This window comes from Scyliorhinus canicula, chromosome 15, assembly GCF_902713615.1.
Source record: "Scyliorhinus canicula chromosome 15, sScyCan1.1, whole genome shotgun sequence".
Classification (NCBI taxonomy): domain Eukaryota; kingdom Metazoa; phylum Chordata; class Chondrichthyes; order Carcharhiniformes; family Scyliorhinidae; genus Scyliorhinus; species Scyliorhinus canicula.
Genome location: NC_052160.1, coordinates 32,475,065 through 32,496,673, shown reverse-complemented (window position 1 = coordinate 32,496,673; position 21,609 = coordinate 32,475,065). Strand labels below are relative to the sequence as shown.

Genomic DNA, 21,609 nt, shown 5'->3' with positions numbered 1-21,609 from the left:
AAACAAAACTTATTTAACAAAGTTAACTATATCCACAACTTCAGTAGTTCCTTACTGGGTCTTCTCTAGTCGGTGCCTGACTGGCCGACTCTACTTATACAAATGCACAGCACATTGGGGAACTCGTATTCTGTAAGTTCCATGAGGTAGTGAACCCTCCCTACCCCGTGAATCCCTTGTGGGTCATAACAGAGAGTAAACACAAAGTAAAGGTAAACAAAATGGGGCAGAGATTATTATCTGAAATTGTTGAGCTCCATGTCGAGTTTGCGCTATAAAGTGCCTCATCGAAAAATGAGGTGCTCTTCTTCAAACTCGTGTTGAGCTTCATTAGAACACTTCAGCAGACTGACGTTAGAGAGGTCGCCGTGAGAACAATTAAAATAACACGTGACTAGAAGTGAGGGGTCATGCTTGCCGACTGAATAGAGGTGTTCGGCAAAGTGCTGACCCAAACTGCATTTGCTCGCCTCAGTGTAGGGCAGACTGCGTAGTGAGCGACGAATATAATATATTAAATTGAAGGAAGTGCGTGCAAATATTGGAAGGAGTGTTTGGGGCTTTGGATGGTGAGGGGAGATGAGCTGAAAGGGCAGATATTGCAACTCGTACACTTGCAAAGTATTTTGCTGTTTAATGTAATTTTTAATATTAATGATGCTCACCTTGTTTGATCTCAGAAGCAATATTGCTTCTTTGCCTTTTTAGGAGCCAAACTTACAGATGTAGTCCAATAGTTTAGCAGTTATATCATTGGATCAGCAGTACAGAGGCCTGGACTAATAATCCAGAACATGAGTTGAAATCCCACCATTGGCGGTGTGAGAATTTGAACTCTGGAAATAAAAATCAGTATAAGTTATCACTGAACTGTTAGTGAACCAGTTTACACAAATCTAATGTCCCTTAGGGTGAGAAACTAACTGCTCTTACCTGGCCTCATCTGCAACTTCAGTCACACCCATATGGTTATTGCTTAAATGCCCTTTGAAGTGGCCTAGCAAGCCACTCAATTTTATCAAATTATGACAAGTTATGGGCTGCAGATGTTACACAGAAACATTTATAACACAGAAGGAGCCCATCAGTTTTATGCTGTTCGTGAAGAAGGCCCGCCAACATCTTCTCAACACATTACGCAAGGGCAAGAGAGATTCTGGCTTTGCCATTCAAGAATGAATAAAGCAAAAACTTTTTTTCGCCTCTGAAACACCCAAAACTGGCCCAGACAAATACCACATCACAAAAGAAATTATTGAACTCTACTTGTAGACTGAAGAACTGACGATCATCAAAATGTGTCCGACAGAGATCATCTGATGGTTGATAAATCACCTTAAATTTGCATTGTGATAAATTCTGGTTGCCTGCAACAGTCCACAATTTCCTTGCACTAACGTAAGGATGAGCAAGCAGTAAATATTGTTGTTAGATTTTTGGCCCTTGCCTAGTTCTCAGATGTGAGTATTTACCAGCTCCAGTAAATAGAAATATATGGTTTGAAAACTAGTGGTAGGCCAAATACTGCCTAAGTGCATAATGCAATGGCATAGCATTATATATTTGTGTTAATAGCATTGTCACGTGTTAAATTATGCTACACTTTTGCATTATTTAACAACATTCTTCTTAAAGGAAATGGTACTTTTTCTTTTGTTCTGAAGAATCTGCGCAGATTAGAGAATATGAGAGGTGAGCACGAAAAGGTCCTCAGGGCTGAAAATGAGAAAAATCTGTCTTCTCTTCAGCAGTTACATGTGGAAGAAATCGACGCACTCAAGGACAAGCAGGTATACATTATATTATAATTTATTATCTTTTTGTTTTATTGTTTTATTTGGGAACATATTGTCATTAATCTGGATTTGCATGATGAACAAGCCAAAATGTTACAAGACTGGGCTTTCCAGAATTCGTTTTCATTTTGTTTCATTTAACCCGCCTCCTTGCTTTTACATCTCGAGAGCCAGAAGACCGACCTTGCATCAAAAAGCTGAAGTCTACTTTATGGCATTGGAAAAATCCAGATTCCAGTAAGGCACTCGGGAATTGTCAGAAGCTTTCTTATTTGCTTGATACAGTCTGGTGATTCAGATAGATACTAAAGATTCCATGATGCTTCGTGAAGTGAGTCCCTCAATCAACAAAACACAAACAAAGTGACGGTCATTCATCTCATTGACATTTGCAGTGTCTTGCTGAGCAGGAAATAGCAGAATCAGTCACTGCATTTCTAAAGTAATTCATTTTACATTAAGTGATTGGGATAGTTCTGAAAATGGTGATGAGGTGCTAATTGGCAGGAAATCCAGAACTGATGCATTAATTTGTTTGAGCAACATTAATATGAGCAATATTACAATACTCTCCTGGCTGGCCTCCTACTTCTTCAAGTTTAGCTCGCTTAAATTCTGCTGGCTGTATGTATCCTCCTCTGCTGGCTACATGTAGTCTTTTCCTCCCACTGAGCACTTCTTGCTACACTAGAGTGGTTTCCAGTCCAACAATGCCTCCAATATCAAATTCTCTTTGTCAAGTTTGAGTTCTTTTGTTTTCTGCCTGATCCTGAACCCCCCTAACCTCCTCCAGCCTAACCACCTCCCTAAATTCTCTGTTCACTGGCCTTTTATGAAATCCTCTTCGATCCCACAATTGGCAGCCAGACTTTCACCTATTTAGGACACGTTCCAGAGACTACTCCTTAAATCTCTCCATCTCTCTTCAACCGCCTTAAAGCCAAACTGTTTGAAGCATTTGAAAATCCCTCTTAGTACCTCTTTTTCTGGCTCAGTGTCCATTTTTGAAACACGTTATGACATTCTTTTCTGTATGAATGCAAGCTGCTGCTGTTCATAGATTCTTGGCCACCTAGCATTTTAATAGTTTTAAAGCACATCAAAGACATGCTGTTAGGTAACTTGGACAGTTGGAATTCTCCCTCTGTGTACCCGAACAGGCGCCGGAATGTGGCAATTAGGGGCTTTTCACTGTAACTTCATTGCAGTGTTAATGTAAGCCTAATTCTGACAATAAAGATTGTTATTATTATATTCTCTTTGATTCTAATAAAACATATAGTTGCCATATTAGATTTATTTGCATCTATTAAAAAGCTGACCGTTTAGTCTAAAAAAAATTTCTTTGAAGTCAAGACACAGACCGTCGGAACACTACGTGAAGACAGATGAGGATGTTAACAAGTTAGCCGATACGTGTACCTATGATTTGAGTTGGATACAACGAGTCCTCAAAGCAGAAATACAGGAACGGTTAGGAAGCATGTTTTTTTTCCAAATTGCATGTTTTAAAAAAAGATTTCTGTATATTTTCTTGTAAATTCTCTCAATAAAACATGGACTAAAGTACATAATTACAGTTATAATGAATGACTCATTTTAGGGTAACGTGCAGGCTGAAATATTTTTGTTTTAGTCACATTAACTTACCAATGTATTTTTGTTACGTTAGAATACAGAAACATATGCCAGAGAAGGAAGCCATTCAGTCCATCGTTCTGTGCTAACTCTCTGGGGGGTGGGGGGGGGGGGGCTAACAATTAATCCCACACCCCCTAATAGCCCTGTAAATGTTCACTTTTTTAAGCATGGGTGCGACCCTCTGGCCACGCTGCGCCGGCAAAGCAGCTCGCCACAGCGCAGCATGGCCGTTCAAAGCCGGGAGACCTGCTTCTGTGATCTACCAGGCTCGCAACGCCTCGCAAGATTCAACGTAATCGCACGAGACATTGCAAGGTGAATCCCACCTATAATGGACGGGATCATCTTTTGGCAAATCTGCATATTAGAGCGAGGCAGTAAGCCTATATCTCAAATTCCCTTTGAAGGTTATGATTTAACCTGCTTCGCTACTCTTTCAGGCAGTGCATTCGAACTTGTAACAGCGCACCCAGTAAAAGATTTCTTCTCCCAGCCCCCAGCTCCCGGCTTTTTACAATTATTTTAAATCTGTGTCCTCCTGGTTATTAAACCTTCTGACAGTGGAAACCAATTCTCTCTGTCTACTCTATTAAAACATCTTTTACTTTTGAATACCTTTATTAACCTGTCCTTTAACCAACTTTTCTCTAATGGGAGCTATCCCAACTACAATTATTGCGCCAGATATCTGCAACCCCCCATTCCTGGTACAACTCTACATCCTCTCCAAGACCTTGGGCGCGATTCTCCGCTCCCCCCGCTGGGTGGGAGAATCGCGGGAGGGCCGGGCGACTCACGACACGCCGCCCTGGCATCCTCCACGATTCTCCCACCCCCCGCTCGGATGAATCGGCGCCTGCCGTTTTTCACGGCGACCGGCGATTCTCCGGCCCGGATGGGCCAAGCGGCCTGACGTTCGCGACCGGTTCACAACGGCGGCAACCACACCTGGTCGCTGCTGTCGTGAACATGGCACCAAAGTTTCTTTTGTGGCTTGTGGGGGGCAGAGATGGTAGTGAGCATCACGGCCATGCTCGGGAGGGGACTGGCCCGCGATCGGTGCCCACCAATCGTCGGGCCGGCATCTCCAAGAGGCGCACTCTTTCCCCTCCGCTGCCCCTCAGATCAAGCCGCCACGTCATGCGGGGCAGTGGAGGGGAAGACAACAACCGCGCATGCACAGGTTGGAGCCGGCCAACCTGCGCATGCGCGCCTGACGTCACTTAGGCTCTGCCGTCGCGTCATTCTCGGCGCGCCGCCTTGACGCAAGCGTCAAGGCCCGGCGGCCGAGATTTACGGAGCGCCGCTCCTAGCCCCCTGCGGGGGGGGGGGGGGGGGGTGAATAGGGTGCGAGGAGCGGCCTCCGAGGCCGTCGTGAAACTCGGCTGAGTTCATGACGGCCTTCCCAATTCCGTACGGGAGCGGAGAATTCCGCCCCTTGAATTTCATTTGAACATGTAACACAATGATGATTAAAGCTTTAAAAGGCAGTTTTCGCATGCAGATATCTAATATTTTGCTTGTGGTTTGGTTTTCATGGGTTGATTTTGATTGAAATCTATTTTTTGTGAACATTCCAATTACTGAAAGCTAATTTGTTGCTGAAGCAAAAAGCTTTGGTGGGAAGGGCTTCAGAGCTTAGTTAAATCACAAAGGTTTGATACTGTGATAGAGGTGAACCAGGATACATGCAATTAGATTTCACACAAACAAGATGGTACATGGGCTTCATGATGTTAAAAAGTGATGTAGTCACATGAAAGTCTCAAACAAGATAATTAAATTCAATATATTGCAGGATCTGTTAGTACCATTGCTGGAAAAGAGTGATAATGTAAAAGTGACAGAAATTTGGCCTGAGAAACCTGTGGTGCCACAATCAATTTTGGGGTGTTAAGCTGGCACTAAAGCATGCAATAGAATGGCTGGCATGTACGTTCCAAGCTGTGTGTAGCCATTTCAGACAGCAAGGATCCTTAAAGAGTGAATTTTAAAGAGTTCATCCACTGCTTTCAAGCTAGTTGCTGGTTTAACCGTGTGGGTTGCTGGTTTATCCGTGTGGGTTTCTGGTTTATCCGTGTGGGTTGCTGGTTTATCCGTGTGGGTTGCTGGTTTATCCGTGTGTGTTGCTGGTTTATCCGTGTGGGGTGCTGGTTTATCCGTGTGGGGTGCTGGTTTATCCGTGTGGGTTGCTGGTTTATCCGTGTGGGTTGCTGGTTTATCTGTGTGGGTTGCTGGTTAACTCTTGGCATGTTTTCTCACTTCTATTACTGAATTCTGATTTCTGGGACAAGGTTTTAGAGGGCTCTATGTTGCCCTTGTCTACCCTGGAAACTTTTTTGTTGTAGTTATGGGTGATCTGTCTTGGGTTGGAGGACCCAGGGGGAATAAAAGATGGAAGAGAACAGGACCTCACCCCAGCATTCAATTCAGACCCCCAATGGGTTTTGCAATCTTCAGCCTTTTCTTTTCCTGTCTCCGTACTGCCGACAAAGGGAAAGGTTATTATGCAGTAGAATTAATGTGCTATCCATCCAAATCATTTCTCCCTCATGCTTTCCCTCATGCCTTGAAGGAGGGGAGAAGACAGTGGGTCTGGGGGATGGAGAAGGGGATTGGGTGATGAAAGAGGGGGAACATTCTTCTGTCTCATTCCTTGGTTTTAGGATCTTTATAATGTTCTTTCATTTGGAGCCAGCTCTCTGCATTCTTCCTTTATGTCGCTGCCATTTTCAGCAGTTTCTGTGGATTGGTGTTTTCATCTAGGTCATCTTGTTACAACTGAACTCAAAATCTACCTTTGCCATCTCTGTGGACCTCTGGTTGCTAGGCAGCAGTATATTTTTTCCTACCTTGTGTTTGTTTTAAAGTTCTAAAATCCTCATTAAAATGCAGGCATTTTTGAAGTGAAACGCAAACTGAAGTTCTTCCCCTTTCTTAACCCACAAATTCAGAAACACAAATTAAACTTAAAACTATACCTTATTCCTAACACATGCAAATACAAATATAAATTACTTAAACTATTTATATTCCCTAACACACTGCTTTAAAAGGTACAGGGCTCCAGAAAGATGAAGTTGACTTTTGCCAAATTGAACAAGGATGTACAGTCAGTGGTAGGTATGGGTTGTATGGGTTATGGGCTACTTTTGTTCACAAGAATTCTTATTCATCCTGTCATGGGAGTGTTCCTTTAAGAAAGGGTTTTGTCTTATCACGTAGCTTCAGTGATGTAATTTTTGTGGGTGGAGCTGAGCTGTGGCTGTGAGCTGTCTTTGGTTTCATTTTCAGATTTGACTGCTGTGGACTCAGACAGAGAACAGGCCTGTGTCTCTCATTTTAAATATCTGTTCCAGTAAAAATCACCTGGTGGCTTTTAAGATACAGTTTGCTCTCCGGAAGGGTTTAAACCTGCTGGTGAGACAGGGTCAGAATCTCAGGAAAAGCCAGTCTTATTCAAGTGAGAATGCAGAGTGCTGGGCTACGCCCTTGAAAAGGGATTTTAGTTAATGGGATTTTGTTTTTGAATTGGAACAGTTAAGGGGGAATTCATTATGTGTTATACATATATTACTGTAGCTGTGGGGTATCTGTATGTTTGTAATTGATAAAAATTCTTGCTGTTTGGTTATATATAAATGTTATCTAAGTTCTTAGAATAAAACTTATTTTGATTAAAATCATGATGTGGAGATGCTGGCGTTGATCTGGGGTAAGCACAGTAAGAAGTCCTACAACACCAGGTTAAAGTCCAACAGGTTTGTTTTGAATCACTAGCTTTCGGAACACTGCTCCTTCCTCAGGTGAATTCACCCTCCGGCGGGGGGGTGGTTGGAGTATCCCGCCCCCCTGTTGCTTACAATGACGTCACCCGAGTATAACAGTAACCGTGCCTGCACGGTGTTGACAGAAAATGCAGCTATTCAATTAATTGTCTGTGTAATTAGTATTTGGGAGTACTTAATTCTGTAAGTTTCAGTCTGCCATATTTATGTTACTGGTGATCTTCAAATAAGAAGTTAACCATTCTGCTGAAGATATAGTGACTGTATAGCTTTAACAGCTGCTTCTGAATGCAAAATGGATTTAATGCAACTTTCCCACAACAGAATGAAACAAGGGACCCAACTGGGAAAGAAAATCGATGATTTAAATGAACGTTTGAGCCTTGCCTTAGTAACTCTTCAGAAAGCAGTAGACATCTTGCAAGAAGACCTTAATAAGATAAAAAAGGTAAAGGTTTTTGAACAGACCTGCTTGCAGTTATTCTACTATGAACCCATTCGGGAAACATTTCGAACTCTCTTACATTAATTTTGGCTAAACGTTCACCGATCGATTACTTTGTGATGATAAGGCTCTGCTGGTCGACTCGGGGTACTCCGCGACTGTGGTTTCTGACCACGCACCGCACTAGGTGGACTTGCAAGTGGATCGGGGCGGGGTTGGGGGTGCCGATCACCCGCACCTGCACTGGAGATTAGACGTGAGATTGTTAGCAGACGAGGAGATCTGCATGCAGATGAGGGCTGCCAATCGGGGTATGTGGAGCTGAATGACACACGGGAGGTATCGGCTGCCATGCTACGGGAGGCGCTTAAGGCAGTGGTCAGGGGGAGCTGATATCGATTTGGGCGTACAGGGACAGGATGAAGCGGGCAGAGATAGCAAGGCTGGTGGAGAAGATTCTGCGGGTAGAGAGGAGATATTTGGAGGCCCCGGAGGCTGGGTTGTTGAAGGATCAGCAGAATCTCCAGATGGAGTTTGGGTTGGTGTCCAAGGGGAAGGCAGTGGGGCAGCTGCGGAGGGCCAAGGGGGCAGTGTTTGAATATGGGGAAAAGGAAAGCAGGATGTTGGCTCACCAATTTAGGAAGCTGGATGTGGCGAGAGAGATCGGAAAGTTGAAGGATGGGAGGGGAAGGGTGGTCCTCGACCTGGTGGAGGTGAATGGGGAACGAAAGGGAAAATGCTGGAAAATCTCAGCAAGTTTGGCAGCATCTGTAGGGAGAGAAAAGAGGTAACTTTTCAGTCCGATGACTCTTTGTCAAAGCTAGATGTATAAGCTCCATGTAGCTTTGACAAAGAGTCATCGGACTCGAAACATTAGCTCTTTTCTCTCCCTACAGATGCTGCCAGACTTGCTGAGATTTTCCAGCATTTTCGCTTTTGTTTCAGATTTCAGCATCCGCAGTAATTTGCTTTTATTAGGAGGTGAATGGGACGTTTGAGGAATTTTATAGGAGGCTATCTAAATCGGAGCCTCCGGTGGGGGGGAGAGGGAATGCGATGCTTTTTGAATGGGCTGGAATTCCCCAAAGTGGAGGAGGATTTGGTACAGGGGTTGGGACACCCAGTAGACTGGTGGAGGTGCTGGAGGGTATGGGAACGATGCAGGCAGGGAAGGCCCCGGGTCCAGATGGGTTCCCGTTGGAATTGTATAAGAAGTTATCAGGGGACCTGGGGCCCCTGCTGGGAAGCACATATGATGAGGCGAGAGAGAAGGAGGAGCTTCTCCCTATGCTATCACAGGCCTCGATATACTTTATTCTAAAGAAGGATAAGGACCCGGAGTACTGTGGGTCTTATCACCCGATCTTGCTGCTGAATGTGCATGGCAAACTGCTAGCAAAGATCTTGGCCTCGCTGATCAAGGACTGTGCCGGGGCTGATAGGGGAGGATCAGTTGGCATTTGTTGGCGAAAGTCAGGCACTTATTGAGTGTGATAATGATGTCACCGGTGGGACAGGAGGTGGAGGTGGCAGTCGTTATAGATGTGGAGAAAGCCACCTGTGGGTCGAGTTCCAGTCGATCAGGCTTCAGGGCTGATTCCATAGTCGTTTCTTACTGTTTCTTAAGACAATTAAATTGATGAGACCATCAATTCACGCGACATGTGGTTAGAAGTGAACAGTGGTTTTAATCATCTTACAACAGAGCCTGCCTGTGACGAGATGAACTCTAGATGAACTGGCAGGCAGGCTCCGACTGCCAAGCTTTATACAACCAGTGGGGGGGGAGGAGTCATGGGCGGAGCCAAGGGTGGAGCCCAGTACAACCTTTCGTACATTCCCAATACACCTCCCCCTAGGGGCAGAGCCGCGCAACTGCTCGTGTGCCGAACTTACAGAGGCATGGTACAACATGTGTGATAACAGTGTGAATTATGCTATTATGATTCACCACAATCTGGTAGAATGGGAATATTTGGGAAGTTCTGGGATGGTTTGGGTTTGGGCAGGGGTTTGTGGATTCAGTCTGGTTGCTATATCGGGCACCGGTAGCAGGTGTAAGGACAAAGCGGGTGAGTTCGGGGTATTTTGGATCACATCGTGGGGCAAGGCAGGGATGCCCACTCTCCCTATTACTTTTTGACCTGATGATAGAGCCATTGGCAATGGCACTTAGAGCATTGAGAAGTTCGAAAGGGATAGTGCAGGAATAGGTTGGAGCATAGTTTTGTTATATGCAGACGGCTTGCTACTTTACATTTCAGACCCGTTGGGTGGCATTAGGGGGACTACGAACACTTTGGAGGAGTTTGACTGGTTTTCCGGGTATAAATTGAACATGGGGAAGAGTGAGGTTTTCCCTATTAAAGCAAGGGGACAGGAGGGGAGGCTGGGAAACTGACGTTTAACTGACTTTAGATACTTGGGTATTCAGGTGGCGTGGGGATGGGAACATTTGCACAAACTGAACCTGGCGCAGCTGGTTGAGCAGATGAAGGGGGGATTTTAAGAGGTGGGATATGCTCCCATTGTCACTTGCGGGCAGGTACAAACCGTGAAAACGACGGTGCTCCCGAGGTTCCTATTCGTTTTTCAGAACCTCCCGATTTTTATCCCAAAGGCCTTTTTTTCGGAACGTTAATGCCCTGATTTGACATTTTTTTGGGTGGGCGAGTCCCTTCCGGGTAAGGAAGGTGCTGCTGGAGCGGGAATGTTGGGGTGGGGGAGGGGGGTGGGGTGTGCTGGCCCTGCCAAATTTAAAGAACTACTACTAGACAGCAAATATAGCCATGGTTAGGAAGTGGGCATTGGGGGAGGGGTCGACGTGGGAGTGCACAGAGGCAGCTTCTTGTAAGGGCAGTAGCCTAGAGGCACTATTGACGGCATCTCTGCTGTTCTCGCTGGCCAGGTACTCCATGAGCCCGCTGGTAGTGGCTGCCTAAGGGTGTGGGGACAGTGGTGGCAGCACCTGGGGTTGGAGCGCGCCTCGGTTTGGGCACTGATTTGTGGGAACCACAGGTTTGCCCCAAGAGGGGCTGGATGCGGGTTTCTGGGGGTGGTGGGGATTGAACGGTTTTGGGACCTAATTTGTGGGGGGGCAGCTTTCCAAACTTAAAGCAACTGGAAGAGGAGTATGAGCTGCCTAACGGGAAAGGGTTCCGGTACTTGCAGGTACGGAATTATGTTAGGAAGCAGGTGTTGTCCTTTCCTGATCGGCCACCTCCATGGCTGCAGGACAAGGTGGTGTCAAAAATAGGTTGGCGAGGGTTAGGGTGTCGAAGATTTATAAGGAATTGATGGACTGGTGTGGTTCCCCAATAGGGGAGGTTAAGCGGAAGTGAGAGGAAGAGTTTGGGGGGGGGGGGGGGGGGGGGGGTGGAGATGGAGGTGTGGGATATGGGAGGAGGCTCTGAGGTGAGTGAACACATCCTCTTCGTGTGTTAGGCTTAGCCTCATTCAATTTAAAGTAGTCCATAGGGCGCATATGGCGGTGGCCAGAATGAGCAGGTTCTTTGAGAGAGTGGAGGATAGATGTGGGCGGTGCGCCCATGAACCATGCCCACATGTTCTGGGCTTGTCCGAAACTGGAGGGATTCTTGCGGGGGTTTGCTGACATTATGTCTCAGGTCCCGAGTGCAGAAGTGTTGATTTTCGGAGTGTCGGAAGACCCTGGAGTCTAGGGGGTGATACAGGTCAACGTCTTAACCTTTGCCTCGCTGATATCCCGGAGACGGATCTTGTTGGAATGGAGGGACTCAGGGCCACCAAAACCGGAGGTGTGGATAAGTGACCTCGCGGAATTCCTGAAGCTGGAAAATATTATGTTTGCCTTGAGAGGGTCTGTAGAGGGGTTTGTCCGGAGATGGAAGCCGTTTGTTGATTTCTTCAAGGATAGTTAAGAAGTCAGCAGTGGATGGGGCGGGGGGGGGGGGTGGATGGGAATGACAGGGAGTGTGAGATGGTGGAGTGTTATTTATTGGCTATGTGATTTCCTGTTTGTTCTCTTTTTCTTGGTTTTGGTTTGTGTTTTATGTATATAATTATAAATGCCTTAATAAAAATATTTTAAAAAATTTACAAAAGATGTGGATAAAATTAAATTGTTCTAATTAAAGGGGAACTAAAGTAAAGGAAAATATATGAATCAATGTTTTGATGGAGCCTCACTCGGCAATTACAATAATCATAAAACAAAACTTTGATTTAGAGTGGTCACATGTTAACCGTATTGCTACCATTTATGTCCCTCATGATGCAACGTGCTAATATTGATATAGTAATTTTGCAACTATAGGTAGATATCACTAATGGGTAACTAGCACTGTTTACAGAAATTAACAAAGCCTGTCTTTCATTCGGGTACTATATATATTTTTTAAAACACGCAGAAGGAGAGTTTCACATTCACCACCTGTAATCTGACAAAGTTGATTTCCCCCCCTCCCCCACCACTTTATGGAACCAGTCAGTTTTCTTCCATGGGGTTCCAGGTGAATAAATGGCTCGTTAAAACTGAAAGCTGGCACATCTCTGCTGTACAGACGTGATTCAGTGAAAACATGTCAGCCTCTATGGCGATGGGGTGACGATTCACTCCAGGGATTTCAGTGGGACCTGTGTACAAATTTCAGAGATTTTTTTTACAGTGAAGAAGGAGGCCATTCGGCCTGTCAAGTCTGCACAGCCCTTGGAAAGAGCCTCCTACTTAAGCCTACACCTTCACACCAGCCCCGTGACCCAGTATCCCCACCTAACCATTTGGACACTAAGGGCCACGTTAGCATGGCCATTACTCCTAACCTGCACATCTTTGGAATGTGGGAAGAAACCGGAGCACCTGGAGGAAACCCACGCAGACATGGGGAGGAAGTGCAAACTCCACATCGACAGTCACCCGAGGACGGAATTGAACCCGGGTCCGTGGAACTGTGAGGCAGCAATGCTAACCATTGTGCCACCATGCCACCCCAATTGGCTGCTGCTTTCTCTACATTTAAAAACGCTTGCCTTTTTCATCATCTTTTGCTTCCTGAAGAGTCACTAAAACTAGACTCTCGCATTCCTGTAAATCGTCCATTTTGTGTTTTAGCTGGGTCCCTTGTTCGACTCTTATGAGGGAGTTGCAAAATGTCCTTTTTGTATTAGGAAGCAGCTTTTTAAAGCGATATAGTTGCCGTATCTTCCGTGCATGGTACAACTTCAAAATTATTTAATACTCTTATAGACCTCCTGAGGTTGTAATAGGTGCTATATAAGTGCAAGTTTGTTCTTTTTTTCTTTGCTGCTGCTTTTGACACTCCAATGAAGAAGGTCCAGACCACTTGATGCACTATCAATTACCACAAAGACGAGAGTAGTGGAATCATTGAGGCTTTATTGAACAAAGATGTAGTGCCTCCTGTAGCTGGAACCAGAATGGCTGCAGCACCGGCGAGCACACACATTTATACTACTGGGCGGAGCCAGCAGGCAGGGATTTACCCATGTACCTCTACTATACGGGCCTTACCGTAATACATGTAATACTACTAGTGGTGCCCACCACACCACTTCAGTTTGAAAATATTTAAGCATGACACTCATAATTAAATTTGTGTGTTTAAGTCCCTGCTTGTGAGGGAATACTTAGATGCTACCATTAGCATGGGCAGAGTTTACTGGACCAATTGTACCTTTGTCAGTTCTTTGAAAGAGCTATTCAATTTGTGCCTCTTCTCTGCTCTTTCTGCAGGGCCCAGCAAATCTTTCCTTTCCAAGGGCGTATTATACTTAAGACAACGGCCACACCAACAGATTGCGTGGGGTGGGGGGGGGGAGATTTTGTGGAGAAGAGAATGGAACTAGAGAAAATAAATTGAAAACTAAAGCAAAAGGCTGATGCTAAGTAAAACGACCATGGGCTGGATTCTTAGGCCGCACCCGCCACAAAATCGCAACGGACGGGAAGGGGACCTTGTAAAAGCCCGTTGACCTCGGGCGGGAATATCATGTCAACGGGCAGGCATGGATGAAGAATCCCACCCTATGAAGGAGAAGATGTCAAAAGGCAAAATGAAGAGGTTGGGAAAGAAGTCAGAAAAACAATTAGAAAGGCAAAGAAGAGCTGCAACATTAGCATATCGAGAAATATCAAAAGAAACAACAATGTGATCTTCTGGCTCCTCCTTCAGATACCATGCCCTAAGAGAGCATTTGCCACCATAGATGTCCATTGGATTGGTCCATGATTATACTTGGCAACGTACTGCATTGTCATTGCCTTCTGCAGTATTGCTGACCAGGAAACTCTCTCCTGTTTGCTATGCCTTTTAGAAGGATTTAGAGGCTGAAAATCAATCTTTCTGTCGTATAATGAACACACTTTGCATGGCCATCAAGCCTTGAAGTGGGACCTGATATGGAGCTTCTGGCCCAGAGATGGGGGTGCTACCCACTGTGGCACAAAACCTTCAAAGTGTTCTACAGACACCTAAATAACAAAAAGGAAAATCAGAATAGGGTAGAGCATCAAGGAATGTAGAAGATAAACCAGTAGGTGACGACTGTGAAACGGCAGAAATATTCATAGAATCAAAGAATCCCGACAGTGTCATTCGGCCTATCGAGTCTGCACCGGCCCTCTGAAAGAGCACCCCACCAAGGTTCACTCCCCCACAAAGTCGTAACCATACATAACCATACATAAGCTAATGGGCAATTTAACATGGCCAATTCACCTAACCTGCACATCTTTGAACAATGACTTTGCCTCATTATTTACCAGAGAGACTAACAGAGTGGATAATTACATGAGGAGAAAAGATTAAAAGAAGAGATAAAGTCATCTAATTAATTTAACATCAGTGGTATGAAAAATAATAGAATTTTTATTGAAAGTTACTTAATATTGCGGCATAGTGGTGCATGGTTAGCCCTGCTGCCTCATGGTGCCGTGGACCTGAGTTTGATCCCGGCTCCGGGTCACTGTACGTGAGTAGTTTGTACATTCTCGCTTTGTCTGCGTGGGTCTCGCCCCACAACCAAAAGGTGTGCAGGGTAGGTGAATTGGCCACGCTAAATTGCCCCTTAATTGGAAAAGAAGGAATTGGGAACTCTAAATTTCTAAAAAAAAAGAAGAAAAAATATATTTTTAGTTCCAACATGTTTTTTTTAATGAAGAATAGTCAGAACTGATTTCAAAAAGATCCTGTTTCACCAAACTTATTGAAATCTTTGAAGGAAAAACAGAAGAGTAATATAGTGAATGTAATATATATGGATTTTCAAATAGCCTTTGGTAAGGTACCACTTAGTTGGCTCATGATTACAATTAGAGTATGTGGGTTACAAGCTGACACTAAAACTGGAAAGCTCAAGTAGGGGTTAAGGGCATCTACCTGAACTAGTAAAAGATGGAAGTGGTGTTCTAAAAGCTGTGGTTGGACTACAGTTTGTAATTCGCATAAACAATATGGACCTGAGAATTAGAAGCACAATTTCTAACTTTGTCAGAAACCTGCCTCTGATGGGAAACTGATAAAAGTTTGGATTTCATTGGGGGTGAGCTCTTAATTGATATGGATATAGGTTTCCTATTTGCTTAGAGACGGTGAGGCCAGAAATTGAATCCTGTGAGTCTCGTTTAGCAATTCCATGGCAGCCATCAATGAGATTGCTGTTTGTCCAGAGGGAGAGATCTATGGTTGGTGCCAATGTCCTCCATGGGACCAGAGAGAAGTGCAGCCTGACAGCTGTAGGAGGCTAGACTCTTGGTTCATCTCTGTCAGCCTGGATCTAATGCTGGAGGCCTTGAAGGTCAGAAGTGGGTGGTAAATGGAGCATTTTGCAGCATGGACAGCACTCTGGTGAACATTATCGCTCTACCTCCAATTATTCTTCCTCTATTACCTTCTGATTTTATTCGTGCTATCTCCTTCAAGGGTTCACCCATCCTGCAGGTTCACACCTCTCTGGAGAGCCATGTTATGCAAAGCACAGCAGACCATCATAATGACTAAGACATTTGCAGGAGTGTATTGGAGGATACCACCAGACTGGCACTGGAATCCTATCTTTAGATGCCTTATGGTCCGCTCAATGGTTGTCCTGCTGAACAGGTGGCATTGGTTTTATTACCTCTGTGCCTCTGCCTGGCGCACCCATAAGAGGGTCAGTAGCTATCTCTTCAAGGGACCTACTTTGCCCTCTTGGATCTATCCATCCATTTTGGGGTTGGAGTGAATCTAAGACAACTTGAATTGGCAGAGGATGAAAGAGCCATGTCAGCTTCAAGAAAGTGAATGCATACATGGAAGAATCTCTTGTTGTGGAAGACCATCAGACATTGAAAAAGTGGAAACCCTGCTGATGGATCTCACTGGGCAGTTGTTTGGTGTCTTCGGTGACCACATGGGTGCAATCGGCAATGCCCTGCATCTGGGGGAATTAGGTAATGGAGGTGAAATTCAGTGCCCTCCAATCCTACAAGGTCACATTGTCGTTTGCTGCCCAGTTCTGAAAAAGAGGGCATTAGTAACCACCAAAATACAGTGATGTGCAACTGTTTTTGAGATGGCGCTGAGGTTTCCAGCTGATCCTTGGAAGAAACCAGAAGCAAAGATGTTCAAGGCCACAATTTATTTGATGGTCACATGGCGACCAGTGCTGTGAGATATTTGGTGACGAGGCCGCAGATGTTTTTAGCCATCTGCCTGGAGATTTGCAGTCTCCTGCACCACTGGTTCTTAGTTATCTCCAGGTACTTTGATCTTCTGTAGCTGATCCTGTGTTGTGGGTTTGATTTCTGTTGCTTTCTTGCCCTTCTTTCCTCTCGTGTGGCCTCCTAATGCATTGGGTTCTGCCCTTCCTGCAGAGGCTTTTGCCACTGGGCCCAAAATCTGACAGTCATGCCCTAATTGTCAGCTGAAACCTTCCTTCTGGCAAAATGGCTGCCCAGTTGTCCTTGGCAACCCTGACATTGTTCATCTGTCATCATGTTGCCATTCAGATGTCAACTCCATTCAAAGCTTGAGCACCCTCTTACCAAGTCATTTCCCTGCTAACCCTGTTATGGAAGCAGTGTGATCCTCTAGGACTGCCATAACTGGCTCCCCACTCTTAATCTGCCAGTCTTCAGCTGGTCCGTTTCTGAAGGCACGGGTAACCTGCCCATCCCTTTAAAAATGTAATTACAAATCACCCCACTTTATACAGAGATTGAATTCTGATTACCAAACTAATGGACCTGTAAAAGTCCAAAGTACCTCAACATAACCTAATGATTCGATTTTTTTCTTAAAGTAGCATATATAAGGAATAGAGTCATGGCAAAAGCTGTTCTGTGGCAAATAATACCTTTCCTACAAAAAAAGCTGTATTAATTTCTGTTTAAGAATGGAATTGATGAGGAAGAATTAGGTTTTCGATGATCTCATATTCACTGGGTGAAATTCTTTATGTAAAGCTTCCTCCTCCTAGGCCTCACTCATATTGGGTAGGAGAAACACTTTTGAATTTTAAAGATCAAAATGAAATGGTGAAGTGATTATCCATTGAGCATTCATGTGTACTATTGCATTTCGATCTCTTCCCTGTGAAACTCCCTCCATTCCTTCTGGAAATAGGGAAATGCCTATTGCAAACTGTAATTGATATAGGAATCAATTATTTGGTTGTCATCCAGATAAGTGGCTAAAGAAGAGGAATAAAATGTTAAAGTAAAACAAGTTGAATGAAAAAGGTATCCACGAATATTTGTGCTCTTTAAAGTTCGAAAATTACAAGATTTGCAAGTGACATAGAAGGAAATTAAAATATGCCTTGTTCAGTGAGGATTAATTCTTAACTTTTGCACAGTAGCCTGAAGCAATGCCATCAAAATATGCTGAGTCAAAGGCTGAACCAAATGCTAAGACAAAGGAAGATTTTCAAGACAGGTAATCAGATTAGATATGTTTTGGTAATCTTTTAAAAGGGATTTTTAAAAATCTAGATTGTTAAATAAATGCTATAAACTTCCGTGTTGAGACATTAATCTGAATCTAGAAAGAAAGAACAAATGTCAAACTCTTAACTTCAGCTCACAAGGTTTCAAGTTTGAAATGTTAGGTTGTCAGCAGCCACCACTATCAATTTTCATAGTTCATCAGTTACATAGTACATTGTATTTAGAGATTGCTCTCGGAATATTGTGGACAGTTGGTCTCCAAATTATGAAAAGGATACGGAGTCACCGAGAAGGTACAAGAATGATTTGCTTGGAGATACCTCGCAGAAGCAGACAACCAGATCATGTTGGTATTTACATCCCTCTCTCTTACTCTTCATCTAATCTCATCAACATGTCTTGCCCTTCCTCATGTATTCATCTAGTTTCACCTTAAATGCATCTGAGCCTGAATTGATACTAAGTTCCAGATTCTAACCACTCTGAGTAAAGAAGATCCTTCCGAATTTCCTACTGGATTTATTAATGTCTATCTTGTATTTATGGTTCCCAATTCTTGTCTCATCGTAAGTAGAAACATAATTTTTAAGCCTACATTATCAAACCCTTTAAAACCTGACAGCCATCTATTTGGCTATCCCGAATATTTTTTCCAATTCAGTCTTTCATGCTAGGTATAACCTTTCAGCTCTGGTATCTCCTAGCGATCAGTCTTGTACCTTCCATAGTGCCTCCATATCCTGTTCGTAATCTTTCTTAGAAAATATTTTATTTAGGCATTTATAATTTTAACAATTTTCAACATCAAAATGTCAACAAAAACAAAAACACAACAAAAAACAAAAACACAACAATATAACCAACAAATCCCAGCCAACATGGCTTACACAAACAGTGCCACCTTCCCCAGCCACCCCTCCATTGGTTCTCCTGTCCTCACTCACCTCTCCCATGCCTCCCCTTTCCCCCCTCCCCCCCCCCATGACAGCTTAATTTCCCCCCCCCCTCTGACAGCTTAATTTTTCTCAAAGAAGTCGATGAATGGCTGCCACCTCTGAGCAAGCCCCTGCAATGATCCCATCAAGGCAAATTTAATTTTCTCAAGTCTGAAAAACCCGACATGTCACTAACCCATACCCCTGACTTCGGGGGGTTCCGAGTCCCTCCATCCTAGTAAGATCCATCTCCGGGCCACCAGGGAGGCAAAGACCAGGGCATCGGCCTCTCTCACCCTCTGGGCTCCCGGGTCTTCCAACGCACCACAGATCGCTACCTCTGGACTCGGCACCACCCGAACTTATAAGACCTCTGACATGACATCAGCAAACCCCTGCCAGAAACCTCTCAGTCTCGGACACACCCAAAACATATGGACATGATTCGCAGGACTCCCCGCACAGCGTCTACACCTAGCCTCCACCTCTTCAAAGAACCTGCTCATCCGGGCCACAGTCATGTGTGCCCTGTGGACCACCTTAAACTGTATCAGGCTGAGCCTGGCACGCGGCGAGGATGCTTTAACTCTCCTCAGAGCCTCCTCCCACAACCCGGCTTCCAACTCCCCATCTGTCCATGCTATTCTGAGAGAAATCTAACCAAGGTTCTATACAATTTAACATAACTTCTTTTCAATTCTATCCCTCTAGAAATGAACACCATTGTTTCATTTGGGGTTTTTTCACAGCCTTTTTTACCTCCTTTGCTACTTTAGTAATTTATGTATCTCTACCCTTGTCCCTTCAAATCCTCTACTCCATGACGACACTTAATTTCCAAGGACTGGGTGACCTCCTTATTGATCATATTTCAGCTATTTACAGTGAATTAAATTTGTCAATAACATGCCCATTCTTGATTCCAAATTAAAAACATCGAAAATAGGAGCAGGAGTAGTCCGTTCGGTCCTTCGAGCCTGGTCTGCCATTCAATATGATCATTGCTGATCCTGCTATCCCAGGTATCAGTCTGGTGAACCTTCACTGCACTCCCTCTATGGCAAGAATATCCTTTCTTAGATAAGGAAACCCAAACTGCACACAATAATCCAGGTGTGGTCTCACCACGGCCCTGTACAGCTGCAGTAAGACAGCCTTGTCCTTGTATTTAAATTGCCTTGCAATGAAAGCCAGCATACCATTTGCCTTCCCAGCTGATTGCTATACCTGCATGCTTGCTTTCAATGACTGGTGTACAAAAACACCAATGTCCCTTTGTACATCAACATTTCCCGATCTATCACCATTTAAATAGTACTCTGCCATTCTGTTTCGCCGTCCGAAGTGGATAACTTCACATTTATCCACATTACACTGCATTTTCCCAATCACTCAATTATCCAAATCATCTTAAAGCCTGTTCACATCCTCCTCACTACTCACCTTCCCATCAAACTTTGTGTCGTCAGCAAACTTAGAAATATTGCATTTGGTTCCCTCATCCAAATCATTGATGTATGAAAAATGAAATGAAAATCGCTTATTGTCACGAGTAGGCTTCAATGAAGTTACTGTGAAAAGCCCCTAGTCGCCACATTCCGTCACCTGTCCGGGGAGGCTGGTACGGGAATCGAACTGTGCTGCAGGCCTGCTTGGTCTGCTTTAAAAGCCAGCGATTTAGCCCAGTGAGCTAAGCCAGTCCCTTAATGTTGTTGTAAATAATGTTGTTGTTAATGTATGTTGTAAATACTGGGGCCCAAGCACTTACCGTGGCCAGTTCTCCACCCCCCCCCATTAGTTAGTGAACCTGGAGGTGATCAGAGCGCCCCGTGTGCGTTAGCCCTGGAGCGCACATCATGCGGCCTCCCTTGCCTGCCTGGGCCCCATGTCCTACCCATCCTCCCCCGCATTCTCCTCATCAGAGTGGGCTTGGTGTTCCGCCTCCTCCTCAAGTGCATCACCCCTCTGCTGCACAACGACGTGGAGGACGCAGTAAGCCACTACAATGCGGGCTTCCCTCAGCATCATACCGGAGGGCCCCTCCAGAGTGGTCCAGGCACATGAACCGCATCTTCAGGAGGCCCAGGTATCGCTCAAACACACAATTGGTTGTTGTATGGGCGTCTGTGGCCTCCGAACCATCAGCCATGTCATCAGCCGTGACCGCAGTGGATAACCCGTCACCCAGGAGCCAACCCCCCCCCCCCCCCAGCCGGCAGGGTGGGGGTGTCTCAAACATGTGCGGAACCACCGAGTGTGCCAGAATGAAGGCGCTGTGCACAGTGCCCGGTTATTGGGTGCAGAGGTGAATGATGTGCAACTGATGGTGATATATCAGCTGCACATTCATTGAGTGGCACCCCTTTCGGTTTGTATAGAGTGACTGTCATCTGCAGGTGCTGGGCGGGGGACATGCATCCTGTTGATCACTCACTGAACCTGGGGCATGTCGGTGATAATGGTGTACCCTGCTGCCCGGGCATCTGGTGGGCTCGGTCCACATTGAAATGGATGATTGAGCCACCTGGGCATATAGGGCCTCTGTGACGGCACAGATGCACCCGTGCACCGGGGTCTGTGAGATCCCGGACAGGTTCCACTCTTTGCCTGGAAGGACCCCGTTGCATAAAAGTTCAGGGTGACCGTCACCTCTAAGGCCACCGGGACCAGGTGTCCTCCCCCATACCCTTGTGGTGCCAGGTGTGTCATCATCTGGCAGATATGTCGCTAAGCTGGAGTCTTCGGCATGCCATGTCCGGCAGGTCCTCCTGTTCCTCTGTGGCACACTCTGCTGCTGCAGCTTCCTCCTCCTCCTCAGGCAGCGCCAGTTCGTACAACCGCAAGGCATCCCCCAGGGTTGCGGTGACTAGCAGAAAGGCCACCATTGCTGGTTGTATTCAAATAGCCACTGTCTGCAGGGGCTGAAAGGCCATCATGTTAGCATGGTGCGTACCCCCTGGGCTACATGGTGGCCCTGGTTGGCACTGTGGGCTCTGGCCCCACATGTCCATTGCCCAACCCTGTACCTCTGACCCTGTCAGCGGCTGGCACAGTGGGCGCCTTTGGCCCTGGCGCCTGT

General features: G+C 45.3%; 1 protein-coding gene across 4 annotated transcripts in view; it reads left to right on the top strand.

The window, feature by feature from the left end:
- The window catches only part of LOC119977997 (coiled-coil domain-containing protein 154-like), a 100,091-nt gene that overhangs the window by 36,505 nt on the left and 41,977 nt on the right, over window positions 1-21,609 (top strand). For all 4 annotated transcript variants that reach the window (XM_038819280.1, XM_038819281.1, XM_038819279.1 and 1 more), the window contains exons 8-11: window positions 1,665-1,790; window positions 3,148-3,269; window positions 7,550-7,673; window positions 17,508-17,584. In XM_038819280.1, coding sequence (XP_038675208.1) covers window positions 1,665-1,790; window positions 3,148-3,269; window positions 7,550-7,673; window positions 17,508-17,584 — 449 coding nt within the window. The remainder of the gene's footprint in view (window positions 1-1,664; window positions 1,791-3,147; window positions 3,270-7,549; window positions 7,674-17,507; window positions 17,585-21,609) is intronic.